This window comes from Cnephaeus nilssonii (assembly GCF_951640355.1).
Source record: "Cnephaeus nilssonii genome assembly, chromosome: 4".
NCBI lineage: Eukaryota > Metazoa > Chordata > Mammalia > Chiroptera > Vespertilionidae > Cnephaeus > Cnephaeus nilssonii.
Genome location: NC_137075.1, coordinates 67,068,010 through 67,081,674, shown reverse-complemented (window position 1 = coordinate 67,081,674; position 13,665 = coordinate 67,068,010). Strand labels below are relative to the sequence as shown.

Sequence of the window (13,665 nt, the reverse complement as noted above, 5' to 3'; positions counted from 1 at the left end):
GTTTATCCTTTTTAAAAATATATTTTTATTGATATCAGAGAGGAAGGGAGAGAGAGAGAAATAGAAATATCAATGATGAGAGAGAAGCCTCGATCAGCTGCCTCCTGCACTTCCCCCACCAGGGATTAAGCCCACAACCAGGGCATTTGCCCTGACCCTGACTCTGAGCCTGCAACCCGGGCATGTGCCCTGACCTGGAATCGAACCATGACTCCTGGCTCATAGGTTGATGCTCAACCACCAAGCCACACCGGCTGGGCTGTTTATCCCTTTAAGGAACAGCCAGACTGTTTTCCAAAGCACTTCCCCATTTTACGTTTCTACCAGTAGTGTCTGAGGGTTCCAATTTCTCCACATCCTCAGCACTTATTACCTGTCTATTTTATTATAGCCATCCTAGCGGTGTGAAATAGTATCTCATTGTGGTTTTGACTTACATTCTCTAATGACTAATGATTTGGAGCATCTTTTCATGTGCTTATTTTCTATTTGTACATCTTCTTTGGAGAAATGTTTATTCAAAGACTTCGCCTACTTGAGTTGAAATAATTCCTTATATATTTTAGATACAAGTTCCTTATCAGATATAGGCTTTGCAAATATCTTCTGTGAGTTGTCTTTTCACTTTTTTTAAACTTTATTTTTGAGGTTCCCATTTGCCCCCACCCCAACTTTGCCCACCTCCACCCAGCCCTCGCCCCCTCTTCCCTCTGGCCATCACCACACAGTTGTTTGTGTCTAGGGCTTATGCATCATCTATGCTCTTTGGGTAGTCCCTTTACCTTCTTTCATCCAGTCCCCCTCTCCCCCAACAGCTATGAGTTGTCTTTTCATTTAAAAAATATATATTTTTTATTGATTTCAGAGAGGAACAGAGAGGGAGAGAGAGATAGAAACATCAATGATGAGAGAGAACCATTGATCGGCTGCCTCCCACATACTCCCTACAGGGGATCAAGCCCGCAACCCGGGTATGTGTCCTTGACTGGAATCGAACCGGGGACCCTTTAGTCGTAGGTTGAGGCATGTTCTCTTAAGACTTGAGAGGCAGCTGTTGCTGAGGAAATAGGTCTGGGTTTGAATCTTAGGGTTACTACTTACTGGCTGTGTAGCTTTGGGTGAATCACATCACCTCTCTGATCCTCAGCTTCCTTAACTGTAAAATGGGCATGCTGGCATCGTAGGACTGTTGGAAGAACTAACCAAAATGAAACATGCCAGGACCCAGCACAGTGCCTGACACACAGTGGGGGCTCAAGTTCCCTTCACTGGTATCAATGGAAACAGGAAAGTGACCCTCCTCCCAACACCACTGCTGCCACCTCAGCCCTAATCCTGTCCCTCTCTATCCCTTCACCCTGCTTTATTCATTCTTCACAGCAATGCCCCCGCCCCCCCCCCCCCCCCCGCAATGACGGTAATTCTTTCTGGTCTGTGTCCCCTGCTGGAATGTCAGCTCCAGAGCACAGGGACCAGCATGCTGTGCCCCCAGTTCCTGGTCCACAGGAGGGGCCGAGGAAATATTTGACGAATAAACAGTGTCCCCGGTGCCTGTGATTGGCACTCAGGGAATTCAGAGAGGCCCTGGGCCGTCCCTACCCCAGCTGGGACCCAGGCCGGGTGAAGCCCTGTAAGGGCCCAGCCTCTAGGGCTCTGGTGAGGGGATGGGGAGGGGAGGGGAGCTGGAGGCCAGCGGGAGCCTGCCTCTTGAAGAATGGGAATCATGGTGCTGGGTGCGTGGTGTCGGGAGAGTGTGTGGGGTGTGCAGGCTGGTCAGTGGGAAGGCAGCTGAGGGCGGGGGCCTGGAGCATGGGCTGTGTAAACTGGAAAGGAATGGACACAGGAGTGTTTGTTCCAAAGGCACCGGGGACAGCCTGGGCTGGGAAGGAAGAGGAAATACTGTGTTTGCTGTCGCTGCTATACAAATTACTACGGTATTTTAAACAGCACCGATTTATGATTTTACCATTCGGGAGGCCAAAAGTTGGAAATGGTGTCGCTGGGCTAAAATCTAGGCATTAGCAGGGCTGCATTCCTTCTAGAGGCTCCAGGGAGGATCCGAGTCCTTGCCTTTTCCAGCTCCGGGCGCAGCCTGCATTCCTTGGCTCTTGGCTCCTTCCTCCATCTCCAAAGGCAGTGGTGTAGCGTCTGCAAATCTCTGGACTCTGTCATTCCTCTTCCACTTCCAAGGACCCTGGTGGTTACTGGGCCCACGTGGATAACTCAGGAGACTCTTATTTTAAGGTCACCTGATTAGCAACCTCAATTCCCCTTTGCCATGTAACATAATATATTCTTCGTTTCCAGGTATTAGGATGTGGACATGTGTGTGTGTGTGTGTGGGGGGGGGGGGCAGCCGCATTTTACCTACTAAGGACGTTTCTAACAAAAAAGGCCCTCGGAACCAGAGTGTGTATGGGAACTTGACGAACAGTTGACAGTGAGAATGTCTGTGGACTGGGATTGGAGGGGGGCACTTCTGTCCCCTTCCTCGGCCCCCTGAGTCACTGCCTGGAACCCAGAGCTTTGCCCCCTTGGATGTGGCCAAGGCTGAGCCTGGGGCTATTGCTCTGAGTTGCACAGACCTCGTGGGGAACCTGAGGCAGGCCTGGGTGTGGCCTGGGGATCGCACTGTGTGGCCACCCACAGGCACTGCCATTAGAGCCCAGAACACACCTGCCGGCCCTCACTGGAGGTGACACACCTTACATCCTCATCTCTTGTCTTTCTCCGAACCTGTAGGGTGGGAGGCAGATGGGAACGTGGGGAGGCACGTGGACTGCGGAGTGGCTGTGTGTGGGTCCGTGTGTAAGTGGGGCAGGGGTGGAGAGGACAGCCTTTGGAGGTGTTTGTGCAGGTCATGGTCAGCAGCAAGGATGATCTAAAAATGACACCAACGACCCATGAGGTGGGCACTGTCATTACCCCATTTTACCAATGAGGAAACTGCGGCCCAGAGAGGTTAGGCATTCTGCCCAAGGCCACACAGCGAGTCAGTGGAGGAGCCAGGACTCAGGCCCAGGGCTGTGTGAGTCCAAGCGCCTTCGGTGTATATTTCACCGCCTTTCCCACAGGAGTGCCAACACAGGGACCGGGGACGCTGTGGGGTGGAGGAGAGGGGCTCCACCTGGATGTCAGAAGACGCACATGGGTGCTGCCCCTCCCACCGCCTTGCTGGCTAAGAGCTTTAAAATCTTTTAAAAACAAATTATTTTTATTATGAAAAATTAATACATGTTCATGGTGTTACATTAGAAAAATGCAAAACAGAAGAGAGGAATGGTGGAGGCCAGGTCACTGCATTCCCTGAAGCCCCGCCCTCTCCCCTCCATGGACTTAGCTGCTATTTCTCAGGAGCTTCTCCCAGTGCCAGGTGCTGCCTCCCGGCTCTCACTGACAGGCAGGCAGACAGCTGGTGTAAGAAACCTGAACCGGACAATACAGTGAGGGGGGCAGTGATGGGGAGCCCTGGGGCCCACAGGTGGGCCAGGTGGGGTGTTGGGAAGACCTCCTGGAGGAACTGCATTTCAACTGAGCCTTGGAGTTCAGCTGAGGCAGAAGACAGAGGGGGGCAGGGAAAGGTGTCCCGGGCTGAGGGAATAGCTCGTGCAATGGCTCAGAGGCAGAGAGGGCTCGGCTCGTGCAGGGAGCAGAGCATCGCCCTCGGGATGGGAACATGGGTCTGGGGACAGAGGTGGGGGAACCATGCACCCACCTTGCATGGGGCTGGGAGGACCGAATGAGGCAGGTGTGAAGACAGCCTGCCCTGCCCAGGTGTATATGGCAATACTGTAGTACTTCTTTTCTTTCTCAGAACTAAGGTGATCTGGACACGGGAACTCTGCACCCCCTATACTGCTTTCCCATCCTGCTGCCCCCAATGCTCTCTCTATGACCCCCAAGACCCCCTCAAAAGGGGGGGATAAAACCAAATTCTTAGGAAGGACCAGCAGCAACAGCCTGACTCCCCTCAACTGGATGCTTTTAACTAAGTCTGCGGGCGGGAGAGACTTTTTATCCCTTGCAAGTTAATGCAAACTGTTAGGGAGATAAATAAATGACAGAGCTGCCGATGGACTGTTGGGCTCAAAGGAGGGAGATTTGTCTCACTTTAGAAGAAGGACCTGGAGGGCTCAGCCCCATCGACTCGTTCACTGCGCTGTTATCTGCCAGAGAGGTGGTGACACCACAGCAATTAAGACAAACTTTAGTCTATAAGTTCGTGCCTGCAATCTCCCGGCCTCAAAACAAGACAAATGATACCGCCAAGGGAGGAAGGGAAGTCTTTTTCAGACTCTGTCCAAAGTCACAGTGAATATTTGTAGTTGTTCAGCAGAAAATGTGTCATTAAGAGGCCTGGCTCTGCTGCTCTCCCCCAACCCCCAACCCGGAACCACATAATCCGTCTCCGTGGCCTGCGCCAGGCCACCTGCAGCTGCCTGCACTCACCCGGCCAGGTTAGAGCGCTCAGCTCACCTTTCGGGCCTGACCACCCAACTGGGCTGGGCCCCAGGCTGGGACTCTGGGCCACAAGGGCTGTAACCACACCTGCCCTCCCTCTGCTCCCATTGCCTTTTTAGAGGATCTCCCAAACCCTGGGATTCGGAACCGGTATTTCCCAGATGGGAAAACCAAGGGACAGAACCAGGAAGGGACGGTGGGCTGAGTGCTGAGGGCCTCTGTGCCTCCAAATCAGGGTGGCAACTGCTTCCCAATGTGACCTGGGGGCCTGTAAGGACCCTCCTGTCCCTGAAACGCTCCCCTCCAGGCTCCCCTGTGGGCCTGAGAGGCTGAGACTGCATCGCATGGGGGTCCGGCTTCCAGGAGGCACATGGGGTCACTGAGGGCTAGAGCGCGAAGGAACAGGATCGCGACAAGCCCTGGGACTGGGAGCTGCTCCCGAGCGCCTCTCCTTCCATCCTGCCAGCCTTGCCACACCTTGGCGCACCGTCCACGTGCCCGCCCTGGCCAGGTCCTGGGGAGAGATGAGTGAGACTCACTCTGTTCTGGAGGGGCTCAGTCTGTACCCAGAGGAGGGAGTAAGGAGCTCCCAAGAGGAGGTGCTGTTGGAGGGGGCCTGAAGGGAGAAGGGAGTTGAGAACATGGAGAGAGGACGGGTGGGTGCCTGTGGGCAGAGGGAAGAAGTCACTCCTGCCTCTCTGTGTGCCAGCTATCAGCCCACCTTCGATCCCTGAAGGCAAGGCCAGGTGGCCTCAGGGCTGCCAGGGAGACTGGAGGGATCACTGAGCCTACTCCGGCCAGTGGACCCTGCCTTCCAGCCAGAGGGATCTTTGCAGAACTGCTCGGGGGTCACGCAGCTCCACATCTTCCAGAGACTGCAAACAAGGAAATGTAGACTTTGGGGGGCTGCCCCAAAGCAGGGGCTCTTGACCTGGGCTCCGGGGACCCTAGTTGTGAACAAAACCGTGTGTGCGTGTTGGGTGCATGTCCTTCTGGGGCAAGGCTCTGTCACTTTTGTGGGATGCTCATGGGGGCCATGGCCCCGAGGGGTGAGAACTCCTGCTGCAGGACCTCAGGGCTGGGAGGAGCTCACACTCAGGGAGCGAAGCCCTGCACTTACTGATGAGGAAGCGAGGCTCAGGTGGAGACATGCTCTGTCTGCGGTCAGCCTGGAAGCTGGTCTCTGTCCAGGGCTTCGAGGTGCCCTCCAGAGAGTGCTTCACATCTGAGGGTGCTGTCTGGGTGTCCAGAGGAAGCAGCTCACTGCGCCCCATTCCCAAAGGTATGTCTGCCCAGCAGAGTTTGGGTGCACATTATGCTAGAGGATGGGGCTCGGGTGTGCGCTCACACACACATAGATAGTGCTTGGGGAGCTGACTTCTGGGGCTGTGGTTAAGGGTGGGGTTCTGAGTTCCAAATGGTGCTTTGCTACTTGCTGAGTGACCTTGGGCAAGTCTCTAGGCCTCTCTGTGCTTCAGTTTCCACATCTGTAAAATGGGCAGAATAACACCACCTACCTCAGGATGGCTGTGGAGATTAAACAGCACAGTGCTGGCATGGATCTGCTCATTTCCCCCACCTCCCTGGCTTGGGATTTGGGGATGACAGGCTTGCTGGGTCCGTCTTCTCAAAGCAAGGACAAGAGTGAAGTCTGGGTGGTGGCCGGTTCATATTCTGGGGCGGTCAGGCCCCTCTGGGGAGCCCCTGAACGTTCCCACTCACTGAGCACATCTTCTTTGAAAAGCTCTCCCTGTCCTGGGCACTGACCCAGGGCCTCACCCAATTCTGTGACTTTCCAGTCCCCCCGCCCCCCGCCCCTCCAGCAGGTGCTCAGTAAGGAGACGAGTGCCGAGTCCAGGCCCAGGGGCAGCTGGAGGCCTGTGCCACCCTGAAAAGCATTACTGAAATGACAAGTCCACCCCCACCTGAGAAAACAGCAATGCCTCATGTAGGGTGGCCCCTTCAAGGGCACGGACTGAGCCTGGCTGGCAACCAGAGCCTGCCACTTTGGCCACTCAGCCAACAAATGTTGATCGGGCACCTGCTTGGCCAGGCTCTCTGTTCTTGGCTCTGGGGATACCATGTGAAGAGGACACCCGGATCTCTGCCCTTGTGGAGTGCTCATGGTGGGCGGGGAAGGGAGGAAACAGAAGATAACATTGTGAAGTCAGTGGTTTGTCACGTGGTAACAAGTGCAATGGAGGACATGGTGCCAGCAAGGGGGCACGAGTCCCAGGGAACAGGTTGCTCTTTTAAACAGAGTGGCAGGTCAGGACTCACTGAGGAGCCCTTGGGACAGCCATCTGAAGGGTGCAGCGAGCAGGCGGGCACATGGGGAAGAGAGTTCCCACTCCAAGTGCAAGGGCCTATAGTAGTTGGCATAATCCAGCTGCCAGTAACATACCAACACAATGGTTCAGGCCTCGCTCACTGACAGCCCAACGCAGGAGCTCCTTGGGTGGCCCTTCCTCCATGTGGTGGCTCAAGGATTCAGGCTCTTCCATTTGTGGCTCAGCCTCCCCCACCTCCTGTGGCAGGCGTTCTTTCAGCAGGAGGATGGAGGAAGGGTGGTGAGAAGGCTCATCTGCAGAAAGCTTCTTGACCAGGAAGCAACATGCATCTGCTCACCCCACTGACAAGCCCTAGTCACGTGGCTCCTGCTCAGTGCATGGGGACTGGGAGATGCTGTCCCGGCCGGGCCGTGCAGGGCCAGGCAGTGGCTTCCCAGTAACAACCTACCCTGTGGAGGGAGCATGCGCCTTCATGCTGGCTAGCTCTCTTCTGGGGCCTGAGGGCGTATCTGGATGCTCAAGGATCCAGAGGCGGCCAGGCGGCTGCAGTCGGGAACAGGTGTGGGAGGGTTGGAGGGTGATAGGAGTTGAGGTCAGAGATAAGGGGGCAGACTGTGTAGGGTCACACAGGCCATTCTTGGGCCTTTGGCTTGTCCTCTCTGTGAACTAGGAGCCCTTGGAGGTCCGGAGACTGGGAGGGACATGATCTGCCTCGGTTTAACCGGCTCCCTCCAGCAGCATGTGGAGCTCAGGCCACAGGGCAGGTGGGAGCAGGGCCTGGGGAGGCTGCTGCCCTGTGGGCCAGGCATGGGGCCTTGGATGAGGACAGGAAGTGGTAGAAGCAATACATTTTGAAGATGAAGACGACAGGACTCCCAGGTGGCCTGGATGTGGGTGTGAAGGAGAGAGGAGCCACGGCCGAGTCCCAGGATGCAGCTCGGGCCCTGGGCGGACGATGAGAAATGGAGGTGCTGGATGTGTGCGGCATCAGTAGTTTCTCAGTGGGTTGGGATGCCACTCAGACCTCCAAGCCTCTCTGAGCCTCAGGTCCTCGTCTGTAAAATGGGGGTAAGCACACTTACCCGGCAGGTGGTTGCGAAGATTACCTGAGAGGATAGCTGTGAGTGGCCCAAGGTGAATGAGGTTCACAGGGTGTGGGGTCAAGGGAGAGGGGGGCAGCTTGCTGAAGAGGAGCCAGTGGTGGGGAATGGGTGAGCTCCTGTCCCCCGCCGCCCGCCGCCATGGCTAAGTCACTGTGTTGGAGCCTCTGGTGCTGTTGGGACAGCCCAGCCTCCACATGTGGGACACACCCCAGTCCGCAAGAGCTCAGGGTCTAGGATCGTTTTCACTGCTGGCTCAGCTGCTCCTTGCCAAGGGACTCGGTCCCAGGACCTCCATGTCTCGGTTTCAGGTCAGTGGGCTGGGCTGTGGGCCTCTTTCCAGAATGTCGGGAAGCATGGGGCGCGTGTAGGTGCCTGGACCAGGGCAGCTCCAGGCCCAGGGGACTGGTGGGGACACATGCCCTGCTGAAGTGGGAGCCCCCGCCCCCCAACTTGGGTGGGTAACAGACAACCTAGTAGATCCCTCATGGGGAGGCAGGAACACTTTTATTCCCATCAGTGATGCTGATGGCGCTTGACCCTTTACAAAGAAGAATGTTAGGGAAAAGGAAGAGGGGCGGGGCATAGGAGCCTCCATTCGCAATGCCTCCACCCTCTCCCCTTCCCTCCGTCAGTACCTCCAGACCGGAGGGGCGAGGCCTTCATCCTGGCCAGGTGGCCAGGGCTGGCAGGATGGCTCCCAGGCAGGGCTTCGCGGGCGGAGCGGAGGCGAGGGCGGGGCAGCCCAGGCCCAGCAAAGCTCTTCTGCTGCACACAGGCGGGTTTCCCCTTGTGACCAGTCCTGGGCTTTCAGCGCCCTCCGAGGCCTCAGGGGGGCCCCTGCTGGCTCCGCCTCTCCTCCAGCGCCCTGCACACCCACATGGACACCACAGCCGCGTTGCCGTCATTGAATTGCACGATGAACGGGTGGCCCTGCAGAGAAGCGGAGAGGCTGAGTCAGGCGATCCCGACTTGTACTTCACTACACTCACCAAGGCCTGTTCTCCGCCTGGATCTTACCTTTTCTCCCCATAGCCCGTGAGGTGTGGCGGGCAGCGAGCAGCCCACTTCACAGCTGGCGGACTGAGGCCCAGACAGCGCAGCGATGTGCGCGCCTGGAGCACTGGAGCCCACTCGGCCTCTGCCTGGTGCCGGCCCCCTGCCCCTGAAGTGCCAACCAGCCCGAAGGCTCCCCAGGGTGAGGCCTGTCCTGACCCCACACTGCCCCTTCCTCGGCCCAGCGTCACTCCAACAGCTGGCCGGCCACGGCCTGGCTCCGAGCTGCCAGCACCCAGCCCGGCCGCTGCCCGGCGACCACAGAACCACTGGCCAGAGGCTGTGTGGCTCCCTCCGGGTTCCTTCGTGGTCGAAACCTCTATGAAGAGGTCACAATCTACGGTGGGGGGGGTGCGGGGGGCGGCAGGTGTGTCAGAGGGAGAGGGCTGTGCGGTGTGCACATGTGTGGTTCCTGGTGGGAAGCGGGGCTGGGCTTCGGCGGGGCCTGCCTCAGGCTCTCACCGGCTTCGCCACAGGCAGGCTGGGCTGTATTTAGCCAGTGCCCTCCCTGCTGCCCTGAAGAATCAAGGTGCACACTCACAATCTTAGGGCCTCCTGGGAGTTCCTAGGGAAGGCCAGAAAACAGCAGGGGCCACAGGTCCTGGGTGAAAGGAAATCAGAAAAGCCTTCTCTTCCCTCCTCCTCACCTGTGGCTTCTCTGCTGAAGAATGCACACCTGGCAGCTCGCCCCCCAAAGCAGCAGCCGGCCCCAGGGAGCCACAGCGGGTGAGCGGAGAGAGGGGCTCCCTGTGCCTTTCTTTTTTTTTTTTTTTTAAAATATATTTTATTGATTTTTTACAGAGAGGAAGGGGGAGGGATAGAGAGCTAGAAACATTGATGAGAGAGAAACATCGATCAGCTGCCTCCTGCACACCCCCCACCGGGGGATGTGCCCGCAACCAATGTACATGCCCCTGACCGGAATCAAACCTGGGACCCTTCAGTCCACAGACCGACGCTCTATCCACTGAGCCAAACCGGTTTCGGCCTCCCTGTGCCTTTCATTGCCCAGCTCCTTCTCCCCTCCGGCTGCCCTGCTCCCTCCTGCTCTCCGTGCCGTTCCCGGGCCCCTCCTGCCCCTGAGCTGGGTTCTCAGCTCGGCTTTCCCACTCCAGCCGGTCTTGACCTGCAGGCCTGGGGGCTGGCCAGCCGCTGGCCACATGCTTGGAGCTCAGAGCTGCTTCCAAATGAGCCCATGGGGTGGCTGGGAGGAATGTGGGCCCAGACACCAGGCCAGGGCAGGGGAAGAGGCGGCCTGGTCAGACCTGAGATGTCTGGGACGGGAAGGAAGAAAGCCCAGGCTTTCTCTCCTTGGGCTGACACTGTCCCTTTACCCAGCTTTCCCCAGTCCGGCAAGAAAAACCACCCCCGGAGAATCCTGCACTGCTTCACCTAGCTCAGAGGCGCGCGGAACCTGTCAGAGGTGCAGGGGGAGGAAATCAGCTTAGAGGCTGCTGGGGGCACCCAGCTCAAGGCAGGGACTCACCGAGGCCACCAGGGAAATCGGCCTGGAGCCCAGCTGGGTGTCTCCTGTGATCTGCCCACGGCACTCTGTGTGGGACCCCAAGATACTTGCAGGACCACAAGGGAGCGGGTGCCTGGTCCTGACTGCTGCTGGGAAGGGGAGGTGGAACCAGGTTGGGTGGGTGTCCTCAGGCAGTGGGTGGGGGAGCTGAGGCAGGAGAGGCCAGATGGGACTCTGTCTTGGCTCCCACATGTCCTCCCTGTATATGCGCCAGGCCTACACCTGCCCTCTTAAGTGGCTGCCTAGAAAGGGCATTCTTCCTGCACTTACTCCTTTTCAGGAGGCTCAGGAGAGGCGACCTGTGCCCTTGTGAAGAACAAAGGGAGAAGCTGTGCTCCAGAGCCCACGGCCCCTCCCGCCAAGCCCGGGTACCAGTGTCACTTTCCCAGAATGCCCGGTGACTTTGGGGCCCATATGCTCCATCTCTGTTATCATCTGCTCGGAACAAGCAGAGCGGAACTGCAGGAGGGAGAGGGGAGCATTCCTCCAGTTGGGAAGGCTGATGGCCGCGCCGCAGGGAAGCATTCTGCCCAAGTGCCCTGGGAGGGGAGGAGGGAGCACAGTGGGCATCCAGGGCGCTGGTGGAGGCTCTCCCCGTCCTGCCCTCCGTGGCTGGGAGGCCTCCCATCCCCTGCGTGTCCCTCGGGCTTTACCCCACCCTTCAAGGGAGTGACCTGGACAAGCGGTTCTGTCCTCAGCTACTGTTGACTGGTTTGGGAGGGATGAGAGGGGGAACCACAGAGGGAGACAGAGAGGGCAGAGACACATACAGACATGGAGAGGGGGCTGCAGCCGTTCCAGGCACCCAGAGAATTTGGGAGCTGCTGGCAGCGTGGATCACCACGTGATGGAACAGATGAGAAGCCGGTGTGCGGGGAGCAGGGGCAGAGACAGCTGCTTGAGGGAAGCGAGCAGGGAGAAGGTGTTGGAGACCCCAGGGTGGGATACCGGCCTGGCAGCATCTCTGCCTGCAGGGTCCCTGAGCACCTCACAGTCTGGGGACAGGTACCACGTCATATGGGTGGGCACTTTACAGGAAGGAAATGATTGGCCTGCCCGGGTTCCCGGAGCTGGGGCTGAATCAGAAGTCTCTAACTCAAACCCACTGCCCAGGGCTCTCCCGGAGCCGACCTGGGGGGCAGAGGTGGGAGAATTGGCATCCGACTGCAGTTTCCCCTGACCTATTTCCACCAGAGTGGGACCAAGGCTGCAGCCTGGGGCCTGATCCGTCCCATCAGCGCATCCCGGGGACACACTGGGAGAGTGCTCTGTTGCAGTGGTGGGTCACTCTGACAAAACTCTCCCCCCTCCCATCAGCCCCGTGTGAGAAGCAGGGAAAGCACACCACCACCCACTTCACAGAAGAGGAGACTGAGTGGGAGCTGAGGTGACTAGGGTAAGTGCTGGGCTGAACAGAGTTCCGGTTTCTACTCTGGTGCATCCTCAAGGCTGGGCTGCATCCCCGTGACCTGCCAGGTGTGTTCCCTCTTCCTCCCGGAGTCTGGCTGACACTCCTCTAGCTCCTACATGTGATGCAAGGATTCCTCATGAATTGAAGGAAAACAAAACCTGGTGGACAATTCCGTGGAAAGCAGGCCACCTGGAGGTGCCTGAGTTCCCAGGTGGCTCCAGGCCCGAGCAGAGGCCGGCCAGCCAGCTGCGTTAGGGGTCCCGCAAGGCCAGGTGCCTGGAAGTGGCACTGAGTAACACCTGTACTGAGAGCAGCACCATGGACAGAGTGCTGTGGGCCAGGGGTTTGCCAAGGGCTTTGTCCTGATTCTCCCACCGAACCCCACATTCTGGGGGTGCACACAGCCCTGCATCTCCGTCTGTGGGGTGAGGAAACATACACTTCAGGGGCCCATCCGAGGTCACTGAAGCAAACGGCTGGGTGGGCTCACACTGTCTCCGGACTCCAAAAGCCATGGGCAGGACCAAGTGCTCACCTGCACCTGCAGCCAGACAGCTGGCCTCGCAGGCCCTCTCTGGTGTCCCTAGGCCCTCGGCACTTGGGGGAAACATGCTCCCTCCTCGGCAGAGGAACTGAGGTGCGGACAAGCACTCTCAGCCCCATCATGCTGCAAGCAACAGTGGGAGCGTGGCGTGGTCACCTCCCTGGAGCCAGCATGCCCACATGCTGCTTGTCAAGAGCACGCCCCACCCCAGGGGACCGCCTGGACACCCAGGCCTCTGTCCTCCACACGGAGAGCGCCCTGCGGAGGCTGGCAGGGCGCGTGCCAGGCCGGAGCTGCTGAGTGACCTCACTGCCCTCATCTCCAGGCAGTGGGAGCCACTCTCATTTCCTTGATTCTCTCAGGGCCAATTGCAACAGTTACATCGGCGCGGGTTGAATTATTATGGTCCACAAACCTCGCCACAGAAGATGGAGACATAATGAAGGGAAAAGGATGGGATTATAAGGGCAGGATGGATCCAAAAGTGGGACACGGGGGAGAGACACGAGTCAACAACAACCAAAGACAGCTGGTGTCACCTGGTGCCGACGCCTCCACCAATGGGGCTGAGGAGCAAATTGTGCTGACGCAAAGGAGGGTGTTGGCACAAAGGAGGGTGCTGGCGAAGACCCAGCAACTCAGGAATCGGAGCTGCAGTTTCCAGGCATGCTGTCCAGTATTCCACCAGAGTCTGCCTCTCTGTATTAATGCCCCTAATTTTTACCCACCCGTTTCATCGTGCTGACTGACAGCAGGGCACTCCCGAGCCCCTCCCATGTGGCAGCTCTACCTGTCCACTGAAGGAGGCAGGGATGGGAGGGTTGATGTGCCCATGTGCAGGCAGGAATGGGCTCCGAGCCTGAGGTGGTGGGTAAGTGCTGCCTGAGGCTCAGGTGTCTGGACTCCTGGTCCAGTGCTCACTCACTGACACCTCACTCTCTGCTCTCAGTTGGTTTCTGAGTTTCATCCCAAATAGGCATTTACCTATTTGGGGTCTCCACACTTTTCTTCTCTCATATAACTTCCTAAAGAACACTATGTGTTTGAGTCAATGAAAAACTTGCCGGTGTGGCTGCAAGGCCCTCAATTAGTGGTCCGATGGCATGACGAAGTTATCCGTATATTCTGTATCTATCACGAGCACCTCTGTGCGCCTCTGGCCGCCCTATATCGGCACCTGACCTTGAACCCTCAGCACCCCCACTTATAGGCAAAATAAACTGAGGTGCCATGAAACATGACGTGGGGTGAGGTTCCAGAGGTGGAAAGTGGCAAAG

The 13,665-nt window shown here is 57.6% G+C and overlaps 1 protein-coding gene across 3 annotated transcripts in view; it reads right to left on the bottom strand.

Moving 5' to 3' along the window:
- Positions 1–6,966: 6,966 nt before the first annotated feature.
- The window catches only part of MAP2K5 (mitogen-activated protein kinase kinase 5), a 269,269-nt gene continuing 262,570 nt past the window's right edge, over positions 6,967–13,665 (bottom strand). For 2 of the 3 annotated variants that reach the window (XM_079768368.1, XM_079768369.1), the window contains one exon: positions 6,969–8,785. In XM_079768368.1, the coding sequence (XP_079624494.1) occupies positions 8,681–8,785 (105 nt within the window). In that variant the 3' untranslated portion in view covers positions 6,969–8,680. Of the gene's footprint in view, positions 8,786–13,665 lie in introns of all 3 variants that reach the window. The other variant, XM_079768370.1, reaches the window with a different exon arrangement.